This window comes from Mytilus trossulus, chromosome 7 (assembly GCF_036588685.1).
Source record: "Mytilus trossulus isolate FHL-02 chromosome 7, PNRI_Mtr1.1.1.hap1, whole genome shotgun sequence".
In the NCBI taxonomy this organism is placed as follows: domain Eukaryota; kingdom Metazoa; phylum Mollusca; class Bivalvia; order Mytilida; family Mytilidae; genus Mytilus; species Mytilus trossulus.
Window position 1 is genome coordinate 72,448,660 of NC_086379.1, and position 27,410 is coordinate 72,476,069.

At 33.0% G+C, this 27,410-nt stretch overlaps 2 protein-coding genes across 54 annotated transcripts in view; one reads left to right on the forward strand and one right to left on the reverse strand.

Annotated features, from left to right (window-relative positions):
• Positions 1 to 3,138, forward strand: part of LOC134725746 (protein PF3D7_1417600-like) — a 55,580-nt gene extending 52,442 nt beyond the window's left edge. For all 4 annotated transcript variants that reach the window (XM_063589799.1, XM_063589802.1, XM_063589801.1 and 1 more), the window contains 2 exons: positions 261 to 344; positions 1,342 to 3,138. In XM_063589799.1, the coding sequence (XP_063445869.1) occupies positions 261 to 344; positions 1,342 to 1,385 (128 nt within the window). In that variant the 3' untranslated portion in view covers positions 1,386 to 3,138. The remainder of the gene's footprint in view (positions 1 to 260; positions 345 to 1,341) is intronic.
• Positions 3,139 to 9,618: 6,480 nt separating this feature from the next.
• The window catches only part of LOC134725749 (ankyrin-2-like), a 163,041-nt gene continuing 145,249 nt past the window's right edge, over positions 9,619 to 27,410 (reverse strand). For 48 of the 50 annotated variants that reach the window (XM_063589866.1, XM_063589825.1, XM_063589816.1 and 45 more), the window contains 6 exons: positions 19,603 to 26,859; positions 17,616 to 17,675; positions 16,825 to 16,917; positions 14,999 to 15,043; positions 11,755 to 11,803; positions 9,619 to 10,935 (listed from right to left, as the gene is read on the reverse strand). In XM_063589866.1, coding sequence (XP_063445936.1) covers positions 10,737 to 10,935; positions 11,755 to 11,803; positions 14,999 to 15,043; positions 16,825 to 16,917; positions 17,616 to 17,675; positions 19,603 to 26,859 — 7,703 coding nt within the window. In that variant the 3' untranslated portion in view covers positions 9,619 to 10,736. The remainder of the gene's footprint in view (positions 10,936 to 11,754; positions 11,804 to 14,998; positions 15,044 to 16,824; positions 16,918 to 17,615; positions 17,676 to 19,602; positions 26,860 to 27,410) is intronic. The other 2 variants (XM_063589829.1, XM_063589824.1) reach the window with 2 other exon arrangements.

Below are 27,410 nucleotides of genomic sequence, written 5' to 3' on the forward strand. Positions count from 1 at the left end.
AAATAATTTGGTAATGTTTTTTTTTTACATTGTATAGTATGCCAATGCCCATCCTGCATGATTTAGTCTTGTAAAATTTGGTCTAGTTCTATTCTTTGCCTTCCTTTATTGCTTGGTTGATAAAAATGATTTTTTCAGTAAGTTACATTTCTTTTTATTATATTTATAAGATAACACTCAAGTAGTTAAGTAAAAAAATCTTGTATTATAATATATAAATATAGATAATAAAATTTTAATTAACTTCTTTTATTTTTCAGAAAATTATGAACAGTTGGAGAAAGAGTTGGAAACAGAGAAAGCTAGTCATGTAAATGCTCAACAGAAACTGGAGCAATTAGAAAGTAAGACTATCAATATCATATGGCTATTAGATGAATGACAATAAAAGTGAGAATGGAAATGATGAATATGTCAAAGAGACAACAACCCAACTAAAGTGCAGAAACATTTGTTTGAACATCCATTTAACTTCAAACTTCTATCATTGTAACTGACTATACTATGATTTTTATGATATGTATACTAGCGAAAGTTATAAGGATCCTGTAGTCTATCCTTTTTTAATCATTTTTATCTCCCTTCAAGAAGTTGCTGAGTTTAAATTATTGCAAGCTGGTTCCATTGGCATCAAACTTTTTAAAGACTGTTATAAGGTTATATTAAGGGGAACCACTTATGTAAAGTCAATGATATTTAGTATAATAAGAGCATCTCATTCGGCCTTGTTCTCCCATTCATGGTTGATTGACTTATGCATTTTTTACCTGTTAAAGATTGTCCAGAGCACCTGATATCAACCCAAGTTTTTGGTTGGTTTCATGTTGCTAAGTCATTAGTTTTCTATGTTGTGTCTTGTGTACTATTATTTGTCTGTTTGCCTTTTAGTTTTTAGCCATGGCTTTGTCAGTTTATTTTTGATCTGTGAGTTTGACTGTCGCTGTGGTATCTTTTGCCCCTTTTTGGTGACTATATAGACAAACCTTTAATGGTGAGTCAGTGATATTTGATCTGTGAGTTTGACTGTGGCTGTGGTATCTTTTGCCCCTTTTTGGTGACTATATAGACAAACCTTTAATGGTGAGTCCGTGATATTTGATCTTTTGACTCCCTTTTCTACTACACATGAATAACATCCTTGGCCTCCTCTGTTATGTTGTGTAATGGATAAATGTTACTCCCTTTATTACTGGAAGACGACAAGCATAATGTCAACATCAGTATGTAACCTTTATATATCTAATATATATACTGTGTATAGCTATTTTTTTTAAGTTGCTCATAATTTTCTATATAAAGAAATTTGACTAAATTATTTATTCCTACTTTTTCTATTTTCAGCACAGTTTGGATCAATAATGGATTGTCTTCATAAAAAGTCATGACCCTTTGGATCCATTATGGATTGTCTACATAAAAAGTCGTGACCCTTTGGATCAATAATGGATTGTCTTCATAAAAAGTCATGACCCTTTGGATCAATAATTGATTGTCTTCATAAAAAGTTGTGACCCTTTGGATCAATAATGGATTGTCTTCATAAAAAGTCATGACCCTTTGGATCAATAATGGATTGTCTTCATAAAAAGACATGACCCTTTCCTTGATGCTACATGAGGAGTCCCTTCATTAGAAATCCATCACATGAAATAGTGCCAAATATTATAAGTGTAAATAAATGTAAATAATTGTAAATATGACAGCATTTTAGTGCAATGAGATTATTATTCTCTCTGGTACATGTACTTTATTTGTTATTAAGGTGGAGATAACTCTAATTATCAAGGGGAAATAACTCCTTGTTTAATATTTTATACAGGGCTTAAAATATTGTTTTAATCTAACAAATGTTTATATTTTCATTAAAATTGTAAGGCAGCAAGAGTATTAGTTATGATTCGTAGTAAATTTGTAGAGAACATTTTATTAAACCATGTGAATTCACACTATGTTGCAGCATTATATTTACAGATATAAACATTGAAAACTTTTACATTATCACTCAATCACTGTATTTATCTCATCTTTTGAACTATTGTAATTGTCTTTTGAATTTTGAACCATAGAATTTGTCTTTTGAATTTTGTTATTTGACATTATTTTAGTGGAATAATTTGCTTTGTTGATTAAAATATGTAACAAGGGTTAATGGAAAACAATGGGTGGGTTAAACGGTAATGAACTGTATACTACCTATGTTGACCAGACAAATAGGAACTAGTTACTTATGGATTTATAACACATGTACAATCAGCTAAAACAATTTTTTTTAATTTTCTTAATGTTTGGTTCAACTCCTGCCTTCCTATACATTTTTTCTTAGCTCTTACTGAACCATTTGAATGTTACTTGTTTGCAGTTATATAGTCACATACCATCATGTAATCAAAACCAAAATACCCACATTCTGTGTTCATATAACTATACTACTGCATTTATTGTCTTTTAATACTTTTATATTTGCTATTCAATTATGAACGTTTTTGTTCGTTGAACTGCTGTCTTCATTAACTGTATTTTTATATTTGATATTATGTTCTTAACATAAAATATGAATTACCAATGCTCAGGTTTCGTCTTAATTTATACCAAGATTTAATCATGTTTTATTTTTTGTCCACTGATATTAACTGCTGATTTTTATTTATTTATTTATTAATTATCAACCTGTGGTCTTTACACAATCTGAAACCAAATAGAAGGCTCATATTCAGAACTTATACGTTTAATTTAAAAATTTTATGGAATTTGTTGACAACATTTTTTTGGTCATTTCAATGTTTTCATGTAAGTTTTTCATTTCACTTGAAGTAATGAGGGTGTGTTACCATGTGGGGACGTAATAACCAAATTAAAACTCAATTATATTGTTCAATTATGAATTACAGTAACCATGATAGTTAGTAATAAGAGTTATTTCTGTTTACCATATTGAAAGGAAGTAAGACACATATGGTAGGACATGATATTAGTTTCGACAGTGTTTGTAAATATTTGATGACTTAGAACTGTATAGTGAATAAAATGAATGATTTTAAGTGCCAAAGTGTACTTATTAGAGAAACATTGTGTGCCAAAAGATTTTATGTGTAAACTCAGAATCTCAAAAAGTGTTCACATAAATTGTTATTAAATATATTTTGTTTTTGTTTTTGATGCCATTTTCACACAGTAGTTAGTTATGTGTATCTATAAAATGTGGAGAATTTTATTCCTGCAAGAAAAAAATACCAAATTGTATTCTAATTGAAAAGAAGGTGATGTGATGTGATTGCTAATAAACCTTTTCAACATCTCTCGACACCTAAAGTTGAGAACGACTACGACAGGTGAAATGTGAAACTTTCCTACAGAGTCTAAATGACATGTTTTTTTTAAAATTTATTATAAAGAAAATCATAGACTTTAAGTCACATTTCATCTTTTAGACGTTTAGCTTCTAGCTGTCCTGGTTGAATTTGGAAAACGAAAAGAACAAATCATGTTTTATTGTAGTTGATATTTAATTAAACAATGATTATGTTGGTTGACAAGGGCGGCACACGTCTGTTAGTTTTAGCCTTATATGCCTCCATAATGTACACAATACTTTGTATCATTTCAATTCACCAATTTGGTGTTCTACTTGAATTCTGTATTCACCAATCACTGCTTAAATGTTGTAACATTGAAACAAGGGTTTAATTATATTTTTTTTTTCAAAATTCATCCAGGAAAAACTTTAACTCGAACAAGATATTTTGAAGCAGAGAAGACCGTCGTTGATAAAAAAAAATTAAAAAAAAAACAAAAAAAAACCCCTGATATTTTCCTTCGACCTAAAAATTCAATGTACTTTAGTCCCTCCATAACTAAATTGAATTAGTACATCAACTAAGGTGAAGATCGGCGGAAAGACATCAAGTTGGTCGTGTTCATAAGTATGATACGGACGGACGGTCCTGTATTCTTTTTTTATTTTTGAAAAAAATCATAAAAGCTTTTACACCAACAAATTAATGCGTTATTGGCATGCGGCAAATATTTGGCGAAAGACTCACATAATCACAAAAGTGAAGAGAAAATGGGTTAGGATTCAGAATGATTAGAATATTTGTTCAATTCAACATGAAATGTCGTGCAAATATATACGAAATAAGAATATTATATGACAGAGACATATGTATGGTGGACGGATGTGGATGTTTCCCCTTTTCGTGTTTTCGCAGAAATCAATTTCTCGATTTTGCTTTTTTCGATTTCTTGAATTTCCAATTTCGCGTTTGCAAAATGAAAGGAGAAGTCAAGAAAACGCGAAAAGGCAAAATAAATGGCCGCATCCAGCCACCATACATATATTTATTTAATTATTTGGTTGATATATATTCCTAAACTATATAGTCAAAACAGTATAAAAACCCCAATCTAATATGCTACGTAATGATAATCATCAGTGGCGGATCCAGAGGGGGGGTTCCGGGGGTTCGCACCCCCCCTTTATTTTGGCCGATCAATGCATTTGTATCGGGACATATGTTTTGCACCCCCCCCCCTTTGCCCTGGGATAGCACCCCCCCTTTGGAAAATTCCTGCATCCGCCCCTGATCATAATGTTTTTGTCTTTGAGACGACCCATTCATTTAACCTGTAAACTGTAGGTGTCATTAGTCGGTGTCAAGAGATGTTGAAAAGGTCTAATGAGACAACCACCCACCAACAACAATAAGGATGTAAACTATAGGTTTACCACATGACCTTCAACAATGAAAAAAAAAACCAATACCATAAAGTAATCTATGTTATGCTTTGGAATAACAAAATGTGAAACTATTTAAAAGAAAAATACTAATGGCCTGGTTTAAGCAAGAAGCTTGAATCGAAAAAATAATGATGGCAAAAATAAGCCTTAGACAGCAAACTTGTCTACATGTTCCTGACTTGCAGTAGGCACATCAATGGAATAAAACAGAGTTAAACATACTGTGTTTAACCCTCTCCTGAATTGCACAAATTGAATTGAATAGGGGTTTACATATTAGATTGGCAAACTAGAGGCTCTAAAGAGCCTGTGTCGCTCACCTTGGTATATGTGAACAAAGGAAGCAGACAGTTCATGACAAAATTGTGTTTAGGTGATTGTGATGTGTTTGTACATCTTACTTTACTGAACATTCTTGCTGCTTACAATTATCTCTATCTATAATGAACTTGTCCGTGTAGTTTCAGTGGAAAATGTTAGTAAAAATTTACAAATTTTATGAAAATTGTTAAAAATTGATTATAAAGGACAATAACTTCTTAGGGTCAATTGACCATTTTGGTCATTTTGACTTATTTTTGAGTCTTAAATTGCTGTACATTATTGCTGTTTACAGTTTATCTCTATCTATAATAGTATTCAAGATAATAACCCAAAACAGCAAAATTTCCTTAAAATTACCAATTTAGGGGCAGCAACCTTACAACGAATTGTCGGATTCATCTAAAAATTTCAGGGCATATAGATCTTGACCAGATAAACAATTTTACCCCATGTCAAATTTGCTGTAAATGCTTTGGTTTTTGATTTATAATCCAAAAACTGCATTTTACCCCTATGTTCAATTTTTTGCCGTAGCGGCCATCTTGGTTGGTTTGACCGGTCACAAAACACAATTTTTAAACTAGAAAGCCTAATAATAATTCTGGCTATGTGGTAAAATTTGGCCCAGTAGTTTCAGAGAAGAGGATTTTTGTAAAAGTCAACTAAGATTTACGAAAAATGGATAAAAATTGACTATGAAGGGCAATAACTCCTAAAGGGGTAAACTGACCATTTCGGTCCTGTTGACTTAGGGTGCTATAAACAGTTTCGTATAAAAAACTAGGGGTTATTCCCCGACTAAAAATAGACTTGGAGGGAAGTCCCTTTTTATCAACATAATTGGTAAAAAAGTATCATGTTTTTTATATTTGATTGTAAAAATAAGTTAAATAGCTTCAATTAAAACAGGTTGAATGATTAAAATAATTTTTAAAAATTAGATTAAATACACATGTTTTAAGGGGAGACAAACTGTAAACATCCTGTTTTTTTTGCAGTGAAAAGTGCAACACTTTTTTGCACCCACTGTAGCTCTTTTCGGAGCAGGCGAACGTAGTCTGAAGCATAAATTTTTAGAAAGACCAGGTAAAAACCTATGAAATTCATACAGTTTTGAATATGAAAAATGTGCATGTATCATGTCTGCATGGGTGTGCACATGGCCTGATTTCATGTTTTTTATGCATAGATTAGGCAATGTTTTTCCCATTTTCTCTGGATAAAACTTTTTGGTATTATTAAAAGTACAATTTATTTTTATCTCATTATAAACTAGAGAAAATTCTGATTCTAATGATATCTAGTTTTATACAAGTATCTTCATTAACATTAACACCACTAAGGGTCAATTAAAGATGGTCCCTCAAAGTATGACGTCATAGAAAAAAACTGTTGATTGCACCCTTAAAGGGACAAACATATAATATAGTGAGGTTTTCGCATAGAAATGTGCTAGTGAATGGACTAAAACAATTCTGAAAAATATTGTATGGCATGTGTACATTAATTTTAAAGCATCAGTTTTGTATATTTAATGCAAATATTACAGATTTGTACATAGCAACCAGATATAAGAAAACCAGACTCTGTTCAAATTTTGAAGTTTTTCAGCTTATTGCGACGTCATGATACTTTTATTAATTCTCTCCTATATATGGAACCAAAAGTTGCACATGCAAAGTGTTGATTTTTTCTTCTTTGGCCTGTACTACTGATTAGTGTAACATGGATTTTTTTTCATTAATTTATATTTTTTGTACTTTTTATAGTTAAAAGGCTCCAAGTATCATATATAAGAAATACACTATTTCAATATTTTTCTCAACTCAGCTACAATTTAGTTCATATAATAATAGGGACAAAATATGTTTAAAGTAACCTTATTTATGCTTATTTTACAGTTTTTATTCTATTTATTCAAAAGAAACCCAATTTAATGTTTTTTTCTTTTTAAATAAACTGATGACAATAGGATACAGGAAATGTTTGGAATATGCCAGTTAAACTATTTGCCACTGGCCAAAATACCACAACTATGCGACATGTAAAATTAGCTGTAGTTTCACCATTCGGGGTCACAATCCTTAAAGTAAGACATAATTTTAATCGGTATTGTGTACAGATTCATAAAAGCTGAGAAGTTTTTATATATCGCATACAAGGTTTTGCTTAAGGGTGCTATAAACAGTTTCGTATAAAAAACTAGGGGTTATTCCCCGACTAAAAATAGACTTGGAGGGAAGTCCCTTTTTATCAACATAATTGGTAAAAAAGTATCATGTTTTTTATATTTGATTGTAAAAATAAGTTAAATAGCTTCAATTAAAACAGGTTGAATGATTAAAATAATTTTTAAAAATTAGATTAAATACACATGTTTTAAGGGGAGACAAACTGTAAACATCCTGTTTTTTTTGCAGTGAAAAGTGCAACACTTTTTTGCACCCACTGTAGCTCTTTTCGGAGCAGGCGAACGTAGTCTGAAGCATAAATTTTTAGAAAGACCAGGTAAAAACCTATGAAATTCATACAGTTTTGAATATGAAAAATGTGCATGTATCATGTCTGCATGGGTGTGCACATGGCCTGATTTCATGTTTTTTATGCATAGATTAGGCAATGTTTTTCCCATTTTCTCTGGATAAAACTTTTTGGTATTATTAAAAGTACAATTTATTTTTATCTCATTATAAACTAGAGAAAATTCTGATTCTAATGATATCTAGTTTTATACAAGTATCTTCATTAACATTAACACCACTAAGGGTCAATTAAAGATGGTCCCTCAAAGTATGACGTCATAGAAAAAAACTGTTGATTGCACCCTTATTTGTAAATCTTACTTTGATGAACATTATTGCTGTTACAGTTTATCTCTATCCATAATAATATTCAAGATAATATCCAAAAACAGCAAAATTTCCTTAAAATTACTAATTCAGGGGCAGCAACCCAACAACAGGTTGTCCCATTCATCTTTAAATTTCAGGGCAGATAGATCTTGACCAGATTAACAATTTTACCCCATGTCAGATTTGCTCTAAATGCTTTGGTTTTTGAGTAATAACCAAAAACTGCATTTAACCACCATGTTCTATTTTAATCCGTGACGGCCATCTTGGTTGGTTGGCCGGGTCAAAAAACACAAATTTTAAACTAGATACATTAATGATGATTGTGGCCAAGTTTGGATTAATTTGGCCCGGTAGTTTCAGAGTTTTCAGGTGACTGCTTAAAACTGTTTGGTATGTGGTATCCTTTCAAGGTTTGCATAGCCATCAGATAGGTCAACCTGAGCTTGGCCTCATTTCACCGAGCAAGGTTAAGTTTTTATGATGTCTATTTTTCAGGGTATGTAAGCAATCAAAATTATTATGAATAGGCTAGCTATATAAGGTGAATCTTTTGACCTTGACCTCATTGATGACTGTAATATATCAACTAAATTTGGCATACAGAATGATTGTTAGGTGTTTATGTCTGTCTGGAAGCGTTTATCTGACCTTCCTTCATTTTCATGGTTCATTGGTAAATGTTTTCATGGTCAAGATTCTAAGATATAAGCAATAGGTCAATTATATTTTGTCTATTGAATGATTTTAAGGTGAAGATTTCTGCCTGATCTTGACTTTATTTTCTTCTAGTTTAGTAATAAGTTACCTATATTTGATGAATTGAATGGTTGTAACATACATGTTTGTCTGGCAGGTTTCATCTGACCTAATGACCTTGTTTTTTATGGTTTGGTCTGTTTCTCAGATAAAATAAGTAATTGGACATCCATATTTGGTGTATAGAATTGTAAGTAGGTGTGCATGTCAGTATGGCAGGGTTCATCTGAAGTTTTGGTTCTCCATTTTCAATTTTCATCTGGTCTTCAAACTTTTTTTAAGAATTCTGTATGAGAAATGTATGTCTGGGGTAACAAATCATAACTCTATAATCTGATGGATGTAAACCTGTTCATGTCTAATAAAAGCTCCACTCCATTGTTTTAATTTGATTTGACTGCATTGTCTTTCTTTTTCTTATAAACATATAAATATTTTAGATGTGTTGATCATGACCTATATTTAATAATTTCTTTGACATTTGGTTTATTGTGGAGCTGTCTCATCAGTAATCATACCACATCTTCCTTTCATGTTCTATGAGACAAAAAGGTCAAAATCAGAGGGACAGATATATACTATGTTCATGGCTCAATAGTTTATCACTGAAATTAATTTTCCTCAGTCACAGATGATAATAGTTATGTTATATTTATTTTGCTTAGTGACTTCCTGTTTTTGAGACAACTCTTCACAAGAGACCAAATGACACAGAAATTAACAACTTTAGGTCACTGTACAGCCTTCAACAATGAGCAAAGCCCATACCTCATAGTCAGCTATAAAAGGCCTCAAAATGACAGATTGAGATAGTATACCAGTACTTGATGAAACTGAAGTGCAATTAAGTTTGTTTCCCTGATATTGATTTCCATTAATAATCAGGACAAAATCATTGTAGAGGGTTGACACATAAAAAATGGCAAAAAGAAAACTGAAAACTAATAACACTTTTAAGCTATTTATTTAAACAATAATTCACCAATCACGATTCAGTTTTACAAAACAACATTTCTGATGGATCTTATTTTGATTCTTCAAATTCAATGAAAAGACAAATAGCAAAAAAGCTATGGATTATTTCAAACTTAATGCCAGACAGATTTTCCTTTTGAGAAATCAAAATGCAATCTTCATCTAATATAACCTTCATTTTGTATAAAAAAGCAAAATAACAAAAAAAAAATAGAACTACGAAACAGAAGGAGTATTGCTATGAGTGCTTTGCATTGAACTATGTTTTACTAAATAGCTGAAAACAAGACAGTCTGGTTAGGCAAATACAAAAGCTTTAAATGGCAAGAACTATCAAATGCGTGTGAATTTCTGACTGGTTAATTATTTTCTTAATACATGTAGCTTAACTCGAAAGACCTGTTTGATTGATAATCAATCTTATGTTAAGCAAAACAAATAACATAGCTAAAAGTTAAGGCAATAAAAATATGTAATAGTTTACATGATTTTTTATAAAATTAACATTACTAATAATAATAATCTATGCTAAAACATTACATACTAATAATAACAAAAGCGAAAGTTGAGGGAATACAACCTCCATTTATAACTATGATATCTATTGGTCAATTCAAAGTGCACACACACACCTACTTTTTAGAAATATTTATGACATGCACGTTTCCAAATTAACATCTCTAAGCTATCATTAATACAGCACCTCAATACAATGAATAGTTGTATACCCTCTAATGAATTTTAAATATATGACAATAAAAATTCAGATCTATATTTGACATGCAAATACATTTACAAATCAGGAGAGTGGTATATATTTGACACAAGAGAATGATTTTACTGATTATGCCCGTCTAAACACTGATTACAATGATTACAATGATTAAGCATCCCAACTTTTACTGTTTATAAATCCTTTATGAAGCAATTTGTGTAAATGAGTTTCTAGTATATCTTTGTGTGATTAAATGATAAATTGTTTCTCAACATTTGGATGAAAAAACAAAAAGATAAAATGTAATACGATCCCTTATTGGGTGTCAAAGTTAAAAGCAAATCTCGGTGAATCAGACTTTGGTATGAGTTCATTAGATTTCAGTTTCATGTGATGTTGGTTTTTCCTGTTTTGGTGGCTGTTCCATAAACTGGTCAATAATCCCTTGCATGCTCTCGCGTAAGACATCAGGAGTGTCGTCTTCTTGTACGTTTGTTTCCTCGTGTACAGTGGTCTGTTCTTGTCCATCTTTTAGTACAGTGGTTGTATGAATCTGTTTTGTCATCACCATTCTGAAAACAAAAACATTGAGGATATATTGGACATGTAACAATAAGTTTTAAAATTTTCACAGATTTATACATATGTGCAATGGTTAATGTTGTGTACTATGTTTCAATAATATACTAAAGAGTAAACATAGCGGTTTTGAATGAAATGAATATATAAATTCACTATATTTGTCCTTGACAGTGATTATCATACTTTAATGTTTTATGTTTTTTTGAGAATTGGGCATTGAATGCAGATCTTCACCCTGACAATATAGACCCAGATATTTTGTATTGAAACCTGATGAAGACTGTATGTTGACTCCTAGAAGTTGATTGGTTGTTTTATGTCATTTCCTAGAAGTTGATTGGTTGTTTATGTCATTTCCTAGATGTTGATTGGTTGTTTATGTCATTTCCTAGATGTTGATTGGTTGTTTATGTCATTTCCTAGATGTTGATTGGTTGTTTATGTCATTTCCTAGAAGTTGATTGGTTGTTTATGTCATTTCCTAGATGTTGATTGGTTGTTTATGTCATTTCCTAGAAGTTGATTGGTTGTTTATGTCATTTCCTAGATGTTGATTGGTTGTTTATGTCATTTCCTAGAAGTTGATTGGTTGTTTATGTCATTTCCTAGATGTTAATTGGTTGTTTATGTCATTTTGTAAGTGTCTCATCCATCCATAACCAACGTCTCCTTTTGTGAAGGGACATCTTTAACTTGCATCATGCAGTGAGATTTTGATAAATGAAGAAAACTTTATTGTAACTTTGAGATGAAGGACAGCAATAAAAGCCCTATTCCATTGTTTTGGGTTTTAGAGTGATATGATTTACCTGGCTTTTTGCACCTCTCCTCCTTCAGCTCCTTCTGATTGGTCATCATCTATAAATAGAGACACAATTATTCAAATTGGTTTTATATAATGAGAGATGAATCTATTTGACAACAAATTTACTTGAAATTTTCAACTATGAAAAGCAGTTGAATTATAATAAATTAGCCGATTCAGACTTCTTTCATGATTGATATTAAATTAAAAAATATTCCATTGAAACTTGTTAAAACTGTTTTAATATGCATGCACTACTTTATTGTTTAAGGCATTCAATAAAATAAATGAATAAAACCTTAATGATGAAGCAGTTACAAGTCAAACTCCACAATAAATGTTCTCCATAAAATAATTCACACCAAGCATATAAATTCTATTAGAAGTTCAAAAGTGCAACAGCAAGTTGAATCAAACAAATGTCAATGCTTCAACAGCAAAACAAACCTTCAAATTAGATCCATAAGACAAATTATCTCCAAATATGTACGGTTACATTGAGAACATCATGACTTTCAATAACGGAACATCATCTTTTAAAGAATCATCAACTTAAAGAGACTCTTCTTTAAGATAGCAGAAACAATTTAAATATGATGATTTGTTTAGAAATATAGATTTATCATTATAAGTGGGGTACTATTTTTTTTCTGATTTCATTGGTAAAGTTACACAACAAATTTCAGAACCTTTATTCTACACAACATATTTTTTTACAGGCTTATTAACAGATTTTTTTACACAACTATTGGAGTATCTATGGACCTACAGTTATTCTTTAATCCACAAATGTTGGTACCAATGAAAATAAAAGAATCAATAGTACTTATTTCATTATCAAATTTTTCTTGTGTAAAAGGTTAGAACTTCTAGATTCGATTGAATTAGATAACTTGAAACTGTTAATAAAAATCTAAAAATAAAGCAGCACTGCACACTGTAAACATGTATTATTTGTTTCAAATGTCTATTCCTTCATAAGTAACCATGTGATAAGCAAACTAAGTTCTGAACTGATCTCATTTTCAGATTCTAACAAAATAAATAGTATGGTGTCTTTTTAAAATTGATAAGGTCACAAGGTTGCCAACCAAACCCCTCTAAGGTCAGAGTTCAGATTTGACCATGTTGGGGCCACTCTTCACATTTTCTCCTTTGTGATGCTTGTTTATTGAATTTGAATGCTACTATTCAGAATACATTATTTTTTATATTCAAGTATGAAGTATTATAAGATATTTAAAATCTTGTTAGATTATTCTTTAACCATAATAGTTAAAATAATCCTACACATTTTTCTTCAATGTAATAGTATCATATTCAAACTAATGAACTTGAAGTGAAGCATGAGCATTTCTGTCATGACGAAGACCTCACTATGACTGTTGAGCCTATTGTAAAGGGATGTCTTGAACTTGCAGTGAAGCATGAACATTTCTGTCATGACAAAGACCTCACTATGACTGTTGAGCCTATTGTAAAGGGATGTCTTGAACTTGCAGTGAAGCATGAACATTTCTGTCATGACGAAGACCTCACTATGACTGTTGAGCCTATTGTAAAGAGATGTCTTGAACTTGCAGTGAAGCATGAACATTTCTGTCATGACAAAGACCTCACTATGACTGTTGAGCCTATTGTAAAGGGATGTCTTGAACTTGCAGTGAAGCATGAACATTTCTGTCATGACGAAGACCTCACTATGACTGTTGAGCCTATTGTAAAGAGATGTCTTGAACTTGCAGTGAAGCATGAACATTTCTGTCATGACAAAGACCTCACTATGACTGTTGAGCCTATTGTAAAGGGATGTCTTGAACTTGCAGTGAAGCATGAACATTTCTGTCATGACAAAGACCTCACTATGACTGTTGAGCCTATTGTAAAGGGATGTCTTGAACTTGCAGTGAAGCATGAACATTTCTGTCATGACGAAGACCTCACTATGACTGTTGAGCCTATTGTAAAGAGATGTCTTGAACTTGCAGTGAAGCATGAACATTTCTGTCATGACAAAGACCTCACTATGACTGTTGAGCCTATTGTAAAGGGATGTCTTGAACTTGCAGTGAAGCATGAACATTTCTGTCATGACGAAGACCTCACTATGACTGTTGAGCCTATTGTAAAGAGATGTCTTGAACTTGCAGTGAAGCATGAACATTTCTGTCATGACAAAGACCTCACTATGACTGTTGAGCCTATTGTAAAGGGATGTCTTGAACTTGCAGTGAAGCATGAACATTTCTGTCATGACAAAGACCTCACTATGACTGTTGAGCCTATTGTAAAGGGATGTCTTGAACTTGCAGTGAAGCATGAACATTTCTGTCATGACGAAGACCTCACTATGACTGTTGAGCCTATTGTAAAGAGATGTCTTGAACTTGCAGTGAAGCATGAACATTTCTGTCATGACAAAGACCTCACTATGACTGTTGAGCCTATTGTAAAGGGATGTCTTGAACTTGCAGTGAAGCATGAACATTTCTGTCATGACGAAGACCTCACTATGACTGTTGAGCCTATTGTAAAGAGATGTCTTGAACTTGCAGTGAAGCATGAACATTTCTGTCATGACAAAGACCTCACTATGACTGTTGAGCCTATTGTAAAGGGATGTCTTGAACTTGCAGTGAAGCATGAACATTTCTGTCATGACAAAGACCTCACTATGACTGTTGAGCCTATTGTAAAGAGATGTCTTGAACTTGCAGTGAAGCATGAACATTTCTGTCATGACAAAGACCTCACTATGACTGTTGAGCCTATTGTAAAGAGATGTCTTGAACTTGCAGTGAAGCATGAACATTTCTGTCATGACAAAGACCTCACTATGACTGTTGAGATGAAGAACAGCCATTTAAAGGTACTATTCCTTTGCATTGAATTTTGTCAAAGTGAAGTAAGGATTTTGTGTCAAGCATTTATACATTATTTGCATTCTTTCTTATACAACTATCACACATATTAGAAGCAAGTTTCACATTAACTTCTGATCAAAGCTTTTTCCTAACCACACAAAAAAAAAAAATAAAAAAAAAAATAACCATATAGTTGCTGACAACTAAATAGCATATTACAATTATCAACCAAAGATTACAAAGCCAAATCTTTAACACTATACATATTTCACCAACACAAGATAAACAAATGATAAAATTTTCCTTTTTATCTATTTATATTACAATAAAGCAGAAATAAAGACACAAAACACAATGACAATTGTTACAACACTCTCGGCAAACCTGGCTTGTCTTTAAATTCTGTCATATCAGGTCCACTTTTCTGGGCTAATAAAAATACAAAAAATTAACACCTTTAATATGGACTTACTTAAATACATCATTAACCATCTATAGCAAGAACAAGGACAGGCAGAATAACAGGTCCACATTAGCTTTATGTTGTTAACAATGTTTCAGTAAAATCTTAATTCATTTTTTTTTTAAATAAGAACATATCCATGGAATTTTCATAGCACCCTCTTTGTTTCTGTAATTGATATTATCTACTTCTGAATCATTGTTAATAGTGTCCTATAAGGACAACAACATTTCATTCTCTTAGATCTGAATATTGTACGTAGCTAACTTAATTCAAAGATAAAAAAAAAATGTGGTCTAACTATATCTCAGGCTTGCACACAGCACTTTAAATTTCCTTGATGGATTTTTTTTTTGCACTTTTATAAATATATTCAGAAAAGAACATGTCAACATAACTAGAAGAATAAGTATTTTTCTGTTTCAAATACAACAATGTGACAATATTTGGTAAACATCCACTGACAAAACTAATATTTCAAAAAGGGAGATAATATTGTATATATAAAGATTGAACAATCACATTACATGAAAGATTGTAATAGTTATCAAGTTTCTACTGAAAATAATTTGAGCAGGATGTTGTTTTTTGTTAATTTAATTGCGTGAATTTTTTTTGTGAATCTAATATTTAAGTTTTTTATAAACAATATTTATTTTATTGCGTGAAACAATTAAAATATTACTGCAGCAATTTTTAAAACTAGCAAGTTCTTCTCAAATGTTATCACTAGAAAGTCCAGGTCAAATATAAACACCAGTTAGTCCTGTTCAAATACCTTAATTAGCCAGTAATGAGTATTGCTAAAATTTAAATAGTGTCAAGTATTGCTCAAATGTTAATACTGGCCATTGCATCTCATATTTAATAGTGGCAGGTTTTTCTCAAATGTGAGCACTGAATAGTAAAGCAGGAATTTTAACACTGGCAAGTATTGCTCATATTTTAACCATGTCAAATTCTTGCTATAATGTTAACGCTTGCAAGTATTGCTCAAATTTTAACCATGTCAAGATCTTGCTCTAATGTTAACACTTGCAAGTATTGTCCTACTAGCACTGGCAAATTCTTGCTCACATGTTAATACTGAAAAATTCTTGCTAAAATGTTTACCTTGCCAAATTCTTGCTAAAATGTTTACCTTGCCAAATTCTTGCTATAACGTTTACCTTGCCAAATTCTTGCTCAAATGTTTACCTTGCCAAATTCTTGCTCAAATGTTTACCTTTTTAAATAATAACACTTAAGTAAGTCCATATACAATTTTATAACATTGGCAAGTCTCTCTAAATTATTAACATATGATATGAAATCCTGTGTCACATCATATTTAAATGTTCACTCTATATAAAATACAAGCTAGTCCTGCTATTTAAAGCACATATAAAAAAACACACCAAGACATCCTGCTCAAATGTCTATATATGTCATATAACACAAGTAAATCTATCTCAACCGTCTCTGCATAACATATTGAAAGCCTGTCAAAATGCTAAAATGAACCTTACAAATGTTAAAAAATTATAAAAAGTGCTGCAATATTTATATGACAGATTAGTTTATATATACAAAAATATCAAACACTTTTTATATATTTATATACAGTTTAAAAAAGATAAACAACACTTGTAAATCCTGCTGACATGTAAATACAACAAATAAATTACTATCAAAACCTACAATAACATTAGGTAACAACTAGTGTGAATTGGTAGATGTACAATAACAAACATGATGGGAGTCATACCCAAATGTTCTGGTATGCCCTGTAATAACTCCGGATGTTCTGTTATATCATACTCAGCAGTGCCATCGTCATCATCTATAGAGTGTAGTCGTGCTGAGGAAATTAAACACATTGCTTTCAATTACTGGGGTTTTTAATTTTAAAATTTATTTTGTAAATAGAGTTACTTCAGACATTTTACCAAAAAATTCAAATTAAACCACTGGATAATGCTTTAAAAAGCACATCACTGTACCCAGTCTTTCGGTACCTATATTTAAGCTTTGCCCAAGGTCATGTTTTTCTATGACTGTTAATGATGTCTACACTAAATCCATTGGATGTTGGGTGTATTCTGATTGATATTTTAGTCTTAGAAACATGACATTCATGATTTTTTTGCTAGTTGCTATTGTCTTTGAATTAGCTGTCAGTTACTGTGAGTACTCTAAGATCTATATATTGTGTATTTTGTTGTTGTGAGGGAAGTATCAATATCCTGCAACATTTGGTCTGTGTTTTTGCTGCTATACTTTTCAAATGATTTTTATAGTTTGTTTTGGGTCTTTAAAATGTTTAACCCCACCAAATTCTTAGTGTTATTTTAAGTAATTAACAATTTGTGAATATAAAGAATAAATAGCTTCTCAGATGTTAACAAAAATTATTAAGAAAAAAAAAGATAAATGAATTGACAGAAAAATTGAAAAATATCAAGACAAATATACGAACATGAGTCTTTGTCCTCAACATAAACAGAGTGAACATAAAAGTTACAGAGTATAACAACAGCCTTACAACACAAGAATCACCTTTGATTTGTATAGGAATTTCTGAAGAATCCTTTTCTCTTTCAAACGCCTCTCCTAGGTCTGAAAATGGTCAGAACATATTTAAGCTTTTTACTTCATATCAACTAAGGTTTCTGTACATGACTATCAATTAAAGTAAAAAAATGTGTTTCTCTATACACTTAAGTCATAAAAATCTATCTCCAACTATTCTTTATGTTGAAATTACAATTTAAGCTAACATTTATGAACAAAAGTTTAAAGTTTCTTTTCATTTGTATACAAATACATTTCCTTGAAAACCTATTTTATGGATTTAAAGTACAATCTAAATATAAAATATAATCTGGAATATATAACAATAAATCTAACAATAAATAGAACAACAAGCATGCAAAAATGAAGAATAAAAAATATATAATTTACTTAAACACAAGTCAAAAATAGTGATTTAAAAAAAAAATGACTTTTTATAGTTTTGGACCTTGAATGAATATATAGATGAATTGGTTCAAATATTCATCAATGCCATAAATCTTTAACCTGAGTTCTTCCTTACAGCAAACATAATCAAATAAATGTTCAATAATAAAGTGCCTGTATTATTAATGAATCTTCACCTTATCTTAAAGTAACCAAGCTATACATGACTTTCTATATATATATATTCTTATCAGATATAAAGTGGAATGAATAGAACATTTTTCTGTCAATATTTTGCCACAGAATTAGATTACTGAGGTTTTACTGTGTGATTGGAACAGATTCTACAGGAATTTTAATAAAAATAAATTTCTGAAATAATCTTCCATACTGCAAGGGGAAATAATCCAGAAATAATGTAGAATTTGATTAATGAGGTTTTACTGTGGGAAGGAATGCAGATTTATTAAATTCAACAGGAAATTCAACAAAAATAAATTTCTTAAAAAATCTCTATTCTGCAAGGGGAAATAATCCAAATTTTTGTAAAATAACCCTTTAACTGTATGGAAAAAGTTTCAAAATGATAAAACTATATTGTTGCTCTAACAATAACATGTTTTAAAATGGTCTACTTATTTACTTTAAATGTGTTAGAGTAAAAATGGCATCTTGTATTCCTGATATCTCAACATTGAAAATTTCCCTTTTTGATATGAACATAATATTTTAATTTAATATTATTTTAGATATTTTATGTTAAATCTGAGACCATTTGAGATCTTGGACCAATTATGACAACAAAAAGCTTATACATGTACATTACTTTCTAAAGTTACTAAGGACAAAATATAAAAAAAAAAATTATGCTATTATCAATTTTTTAAATACCTATAAATGAAACAAAATGTAGGTATACACTGAATGCTGCCAAATCATTATATACATATATACATACTATGGACAGAGAAAAACTAAGGACAATGAAAGCTAAATATCAAGGAAATAAATAGAACTATATAAGCATTACAGACATGCACTAAGTTTTGATTGGTCCAATGTTCCTTACATAATCTAAATATAATTAATAAATTAGTTGATCAATTATGAAATACAATCTATCAATAATGGCAAAGAGAATGTTTGAAAGCATGAAAACCTAAGTAATATGGCCACCTAGAGAGAGAGAGAGATGATGTAGTCCTGTTAGGGTATGGGTTAGTTAATGAAGTAAACTAAGATAGAATGAATAATATATTCCATGATTTATACCACAGAAACCTACTTTACCTCAAATAATGGTGACAGAGGACTATGCCTGTAAATCTGTATCACAGTACATATCAAAGAGAGAGAGAGAGAGAGAGAGAAGAGGGGTAAAGAAGAATAAATTTCAGTTTGGTGTTTAAGTTTTCCTGAAAAAGGAATAATCCTGAGATAGAGAGAGAGAGAGCGTGATATTTTAAGGCTGTTATATATAAATAGTTGACAATGGTGTCAGAATAAATATGTAAATGGTGGACAATGGTGTTAGTATGAATGATAGAAGAACATTGGACCAACCATAAGACAACATTAGTAATACCTTTGTTAGTACTGTCAGTAGACCACGTTTGGTGAGAGGAGGAAGAGGAATAAGAAGTAACAGTTTGGCTAGAGGATTTTTTTGAGAGTATCACAGTGGTAGTTTTATCTTTGGTATCAGTTTCAGTGTCATTATCATCATCGTCATCATCATCTTTCTCCAGTTTTGGTGTTATCGAAGCTCTTCTCTTTTCTTCCTTCATGGCTTCCCATTCTGCCATGGTGTAAATTCTCTTTCTCTCTTCGTAAGGTCCCCAGGTAAATGGTTTTGGTGTGATTGGGGTATCCTCACTACAATCAGATTGTTTTGATGAGAATTCATAATTATCTTCTATGTGAAAACTTGTGAGTTCAGGTTCTACGTTGCCTTGGTAATCTATAAAAGGACTACCAATACCTGTTGTTTTATAGCTATGGTAATTATCTATTAACCAATTTTTCTCTCGTTTCTTCCTATCTTCCATTGATTCTTTTGAAACCTGCATTATATCAGTACTTGAGTCACTTTTTGACCCTGCTGACCTCATTGTGTCAGCTGATGACCTTGAGAAGTTTGAACTTGTAATACTGTAGAAGGAAGATTCCATAATACTTTCCTGTTTGTCTGAGCCAGTTAGCTGCTCTTCTAATGAATCACCAGATGTCTGCATGACATCTTCATGACCTTGAAGTGAATCAGTTTCAACCTTTTGCTCATTTTCCAGCGAGTCAGTTGACCTTTCCATGACCCCTTCCATATCAAGCAAAGAGTCGTTATCATATTTATCTTTGTGAGGTTTGAAACCAAACTGTTCTCCTAAAGAATCAGTTGATATTTTCATCAGAGAATCATCACGTAAGGAATCTGATTCTTTTGATGAGCTTTTTGATGATTTTTGTGACGTCTGTGATGCCTGAGAAATGTTTGATGTTGACATCAAGTCTCCTCCCACCATTACTACACTAGAGGTCATAGAGGTTATGTCTGATTCACCATCCAATGAATCTTCATCATCTTCCAGACTTTTATCTTTCTGTGATTTTTTGTCTCCAAGAGAATCTTCTAATTCATCTTTGCCATCAATAGAATCATTATCAATATCCCTATCTTTGATTAAGGTTTTCTCTTCTGATATGCTGTCAGTCTGACTTTCGTATTGCTGTTTGGATAATAAAGTCCCTGCCTCCAATATTGAAACAATCTTTTGTGCTTCAGCCTCAAGTTCTTCAGCTAATAGGAGTTCTTGTTCTATTTTTTCAAACTCAATTAGTGAAGCCATTGAAGAAGTCTCACTCCTCTGTTTGTAACTTTCTACAGATATGCGTCTCTCTTCAATTGTTTGGTCTAACTTTTCCACTTCAGCTAGAGAAGATCTTGATCCTTCGATGTCACTACTTTTACTGTCAGATGAAGGTATTTTTTCAACTGAGCTTGTAGAGCTAGACTGACAAACTTCTCGCTCAAATCGTTCAAACTCAGCTACAGAAGAGGTGATGGAAATATCATCTCTAAGTCGATCATCCCCGGATCCTTTTTGACTGTCTTTGTCTGTTTCTATAGAACCACGAGATGCACCCTGTTCAATCTCTTGTTCTAGCCTTTCAAATTCCAACAGTGATGAAGTAATAGATATATCATCTTTCTCCCCACTCTTACTTTTGAAGTTGCCCGGACTAGGTGGAGGATATTCTGGTGAACTGTAAGGTCGATCTGATAAAGATTCTGACATCATGTCATCCTTGTCTATCATCTCAAACTTATCTTCCTCTGATAATTCTGTTATGATTGATAATGCTGTTTTATCTATGTACTCATATCTATCACTTTCAAATGAAGATTCACTTCCATCTTCCTCTCGTGGACCCCACTCTATCAAAGGTCCCTCTCCATAGTCCTCATCCTCCTTTTCTTCTTGTATAAGTTGCTCATGTTTTACTTCTAATTCCAACAATTTCCGTTTTAAGGCTTCTGTCTCAATTTTTGATTTTTCTTCCTGTTCTTGTTTTTTCTTTTTTATATCATCAGTTGTTTTTTCATGTTTAACAGTAATAGGAATCATCTTGCTGGCAGTCACTGGTTTTTCCTCCACAGGAAAAGCTCCACTTTCAAGGTCAAATAAAGGTTCCTGTCCCCAGTCAACTAATGGACCTGATACTTCATGTATTTCATCTTCAGGTCCTTGAATATCAGAATGAAAAGATGATGTCATAGAACTAAAATCATCCATTCGTTTATCTGCTTTTTCATCGTCGTCCTCTTGCTCCTCAGCAGCTACAACCGTTGTAAAACTGTCAATACTTGAAGAGTCTCCTGCATCGTCATGGAAACTAGTGTCATGTAATTCAATTATAGGTTCATCAGGTACAATACTTTTGAATTCGTTATCGGTAGGAGTTTCAGCACCAATGTCCTCTGGTTTTGATTCAGTCAGTTCTGTTTTGGAATCTATTCTATCAGTGAGTGTATCAATACCAGAGGCTAACTCAAAAAAATGATCTTCTGAATTTGGTTCTGTTTGGTCATTATCTTCATCTTCAGGTTTTTCTTCTTTATAGTCTTCAAGAGATTCTGAGTCAATATCTTCATGACCTTTGTCACCTTGATTAATACTCAGTTCTAATGACACAAGATCATGTGACATTGATGATGTCACTGAAGTTTCTATATGTGTGGTTTGCCTGGTTTCAGAGTAACTATAGGAACTGCTTGACTCCTGATAATGTTTAGAATCAAACTCTGATGAACTGGTTTGTTTTGTTGTAGTGACTTTCTTTGAATCAATCAAATCAACTCCAGGGTATGGGAATACTTGTAAGGGTCTAGTAGCTGATGACTTTGATACTGTTTCAACTTTCATGTCATCTTCTTCAATGTCTTCCTCCTCGGGTATACATGTGGGTCCAAAATCAGTAAAGTCCCTGTCTGGTCTCCGTGATGCAACAGACTGTACAGCTTGAGGTAAAATTTCTTCTTCCACTTCCTCATCTTCTTCAGGGATACAAGTGGCAGTAATTCCTTGCCCATGAATCTCAGCCATTATTTGTTGTGATTGGCTTGCAGATATTAGTTCCTCTTCTTCAACAAAATGCTTACTTTCTGTTTCTTCTCTACTTTCAGTTTGTACTTCTGGTTCGGTTTTGTAACAAGATAAGTATTTTTCTTCATCTGAGCTCTCCTCATCATGTAAATGCTGTGTGATTGTTATTTCTGGTATATCCTCTGATAGCTGCCGAATCAATCTTGGACCAGTAACAGTAACTTGTACAGGAGTAAGATTTGGCACTTCATCTTTTTCCTCCAGTGATTCTACTGACTTTACCATCTGTTCATCCACTACTTCTGAGCTGTTAGAGTTCTCGTCCCTATGAACACGACTATATGCTTCGTGTATTACAGAATCTACCAGTTCTTCAGCAGCCTCCTCAATTTCTTCATCATCCTCCTGTTCATTGTCTCCCTCATCATGGAAAGTATGTTGTTTCTGATCGACTGGTGTGGGAGTTACTGGCCTATCCAAATCAGCAGAATCTATCCTTAAATCAAACAATTCCTGGCACTCATCATCATCTCCTTCAGCAAAATCTAACTGTGAGAAGTAGGATTCACTTGATACTGGCCTCTGAAGATCATCCATAGACTTGACCTCAAGATCTCCTTCATCCAACATACATGTGGCTCCTAACTCATCTGTCTTACATATAGCTACAGGCATCTCTTGATCTTCATAATGCTTTGATATTTCAGCAATTTCCTCATCTAGATCTGGGTCAACTGTTTTGTCATTTAATAAGTCCTCTAAATCTTCTGAAGATCTAACTAAGATTTCCATCTCAGCTTCCTTTTCCAGACTTCTTTGTTGTTCTATGTCAGACAACTGCAATGCTCTTTTGCCTGGATAAACTTCACCAGGACTTCTAGCATACTGTCCTTCTGTCTCAGTCTGAGTCTGTTCTGTTAGTACTAATTCCATTGTAATTTTATCAATTGTTCTCATGGTGACATCTCTACTTTCACTTTGATCAGTTGTTCTCATGGTGAAATCTCTACTTTCACTTTGATCAGAGGCTTCCTCATCACCTTGGGATATCAAACCTACAGAGCAGCTAACAGAATCCAAGTCTGCTTCAGTATCATGTTTTACTGATGTTTCAAGGAGTGATGTTGATAAAGAATGCAGACCACTTTCCTCTGACGGCATGTCATATCCATACAATGTTTGATCTGACATTAGTAATCGATCCTGTCCTGGTATCGACTCCATCATTCCTTCTGTATTAGATTCAATCATTACATTTTCCCTGGGAGGAATGTCAACATTTTGTGGACTTTCTGCCTCCTGTATAACAGATTCTTCCTGGACATTCGATTCAGTTTGCTGTACTAGTGTTGGTGACATTGGTTGAATTTGTTGAACTTCCTCTGTTTGACTAGCCGAGGCTTCCCCACCATAGCTGTAATCTAAATCTATAGTAGGGCTGTATTCTACTTCGGTAGGACCATTAGGAAGCTGAACTTTCTCTACCCTTTCTTGTGTTTGTTCTTCATTGACTAAAGCAGGTGTTTCTGTAAGATCTGGTAAAAGATTAGAAAACTCTGCCATCAGGGGAATATCAAATGGGGATCCTATGCCTTTCTCACTGGCTTCACTGCTGATTGGTGAGGAATGTTCAAATGATGATTCACTTTTGTCGTAGGATTGAGCTGGAGTTGCTTCCCCTCTAGTGGAACACAAGGGACTAATGATCTCTAGTGATTGTGCTGATTTGTCCATTTCTCCAACATCTGTAAAACTACTAGATGTTGCCATTGATTCTGTTGACCTAAGCATTTGTACCTTTTCATACTCTTCCATGTAGTCTTTAAAACCTTCTAAATCTGTATCTAATACCAGTTCAAATGGAGAACTGGGTTCCTCAAATAATTCTTGTTCCACCGTATCAATCTGAACGATTTCTTGTTCTGTCACTGCCGCTGTTTCTGATTTTGACTGAGCTTCCGTTTCCTGCTCAGCAAATGTATCTTGAAGCTTGATGGCTGCTCCCTCTAGGTCTGGCTGTATATCATGTCCATTTGTAGCATCTTTTGGTGTAGGAGCAGGAGGTGACGGGACATATGACTCAGTAGAACTTGATACTTGAAGTGGTTGTTGCTTCCCTCTAGGTGATACTACTAACAAGTTTGGGCTTGCCACATCACTTTGTGATTCCTCTTCAAAGACATCATCTTCAGGACTGGATAATATGGCTTTAGTCATGGCTGGGACTGGAAACTGCTTCTCCACAGAATCAGGGGACACATCATAGGTGGCTACTACTCTGGAAACGTGACCAGATTCTAAATCATATGAAGCTGCCAACAGAGTTGGTTCCATTTCTGATGACGAGGTAGATGTCTTGATTAATTCCTCACTAGACAATGACTGTAAATGTTGAGTGTCAGATTGGAATGTAACTCGTTTTTCTGTTATAGGTATCTGACTTTCATCCTGTTCCTCCAGTTCCTCTGGGAATTCATCAGTTGGTGTTTCTTCAATGGGAGATAATTTCTCTTCTGTTGTATCACCACCTGTTTCTGAAGACTCATAAATCTCATTGTCTGCAAGATTTTTGCCAAAATGGGTTAAACCCATGGGGAATTTTCCAGATGCAAAATTTGTAGGTCGTTCCTGAAGTGTACATTCATCTTGCAAATCATCACTGTCAATAGATGGAGATATTGATCTGTCACGTTCATCAGAAGATTCCTGTAATAACTCCTCCTGAGCAATCCGTGATATTCTACTCACAACCTCTGTTTCTAACGGTACATTTTCTGTCACGGGAGTCAGAGAAGTGTCAGTGGTTACATCTTCCCGTGCAAACAGATCTTCACCAGAAACATCATCAGTTCTCCCATAAAGTACATCTGATATCAAACATTCGGTTGATGCACCTCTTTTTTCTGCACCAGGCATGTTGAGAACAAAGGATTCTGGGAACTGAACAGCAACCTCTGCCGATTCTACTTCAGCTTCTGTTTCAGATCTCTGCAGCATCTCTAACTCATACTTCCTACTTTCCAGAATACTTGAGATTACAGTTTTGTCATGTGTTTCTGATATCTGGTCATGTGGTTCACTATGGAATATTTGTGATAACTTACGATATGAATCACAGATTGTTTCGTTACTTCCTGTGTACTCTGATATCCCTGATATGTCTATTCTTTCTTGTCTATAGAAGCTGCCCATGTCTATTGATTGAGCTGTTTGTATTTGTGATGAGGAGGGCTCATCTTCTTGTTCTTTAAATGGATCAGAGAATTGTCGTTTGAATTGTTGAGCTACTTCCCACGGCTCTCTTGTAAATGTTCCTGTTGTCTCATCATACACACCAACAGAACTATCCGTACTGGTATCAGATGGGGTCAACAAGGGAAGTTGATTGTCTTGTGGAGCAAAGTAACCACCTGCAGCTTCATCTAACATTTCATCCTCGTCTGCCTCATTCAGAGCCGGTTCTATCTTATAGCTATCATTACTAGGTGTCCTATGAGTTTGGGCATACTCGTCTTTCTTGGCTTCATACACACCTTGTTGTCCAGTTTTCCTCAGGTCAGCTTTAAGTTCTGTTAACTGATTTTCATTAAAGCTGAACTCATTAAATGATTCTCTAAGGTCTTCTGGTGAAATTTCTCTACCAGATCCCTTAGAAGGGGGCTGTTTAGTTATTTGTTCTAATTCTGTGTCTTCTTCACTGAATGCATAATTTTCAAATGCCATATCATTAAGCTGACCTTTTCTATCATCTGATACTGGTTCATCAAATGAATCTGAAAACATACTGTCCTGTTTCATTATAACTTCCTTTGATCTACAGATGTCTTTTGATTTAATCTCAGTACATATTATTTGTGTTTCCGTCCTCTCCTCTTTCTCTTCAGTACATGTTATTTGTGTTTTCATCCTTCTTTCTTTCTCTTCACTTTCATCTTTTGTGTCTTTCATCGGTTGTTCTATTGTTTTAAAGTGTCTTTGGTCTGGCTCTAGATTCTCATCTTCTTCCATTATAAATTCTGATGGAGACACGCCAACAGATATATTCCCCGTTACAGGTAAGGAGTCTTGTACAGGTGAGACAGGTAGTTCCTCTTGGATATAAGTAGGAGAAACAGAATCAACAGGTGATTCAGAGAAGGAAAAAGTGGGTTTGTCTGAAGTTTGAGGGGCAAGGGGAGACAACTGTTCCTCTATGTCAGTATCCACAACTTTTTCTTCTGTCACATCAACCAACTTGGCATCTAAATGGATTATGTAAGAGTTAGTAAGTCATTAATGAGATAAGCTGACAAACTTGTTATAACTATCTAATTCTAAATCTAATAAAAAAAACTGTCATGGTACATTTTGATACTAAAAGAAAAATTATACTACATGTATGATGTATCAGAAATTATTGCAATGATAAAACTGCTTGAATATAACATTGTTAAAATGTGTATTTCTATTTTTAGAAGTTAACTCATTTCTGCAGTTATATTATTCAATGTCCCTTCTGATATTTCCGATAATATAACAATTCTTTAAAGATTAATAATTAGGAAAAATTTCAAAATTTCTCAAAAAGGTTTATTCATCCATTTAGATACAAGTTCAATAGAATTTTTTTATTAGCTATCTAAAAGTCATAGATTAAATAAATTTTAGAGAATCTTTTTCATAAAAATAACTAGGTTTTTTGGGGGGTAAGATACCAAAAGTTAAAGTGTAAGATAAGGCTTATCTCATGCAAGTCAATACATAGTGTTTTATCGTGTAAAAAAGTATCACGGAATGTACAATTAATGCAAAA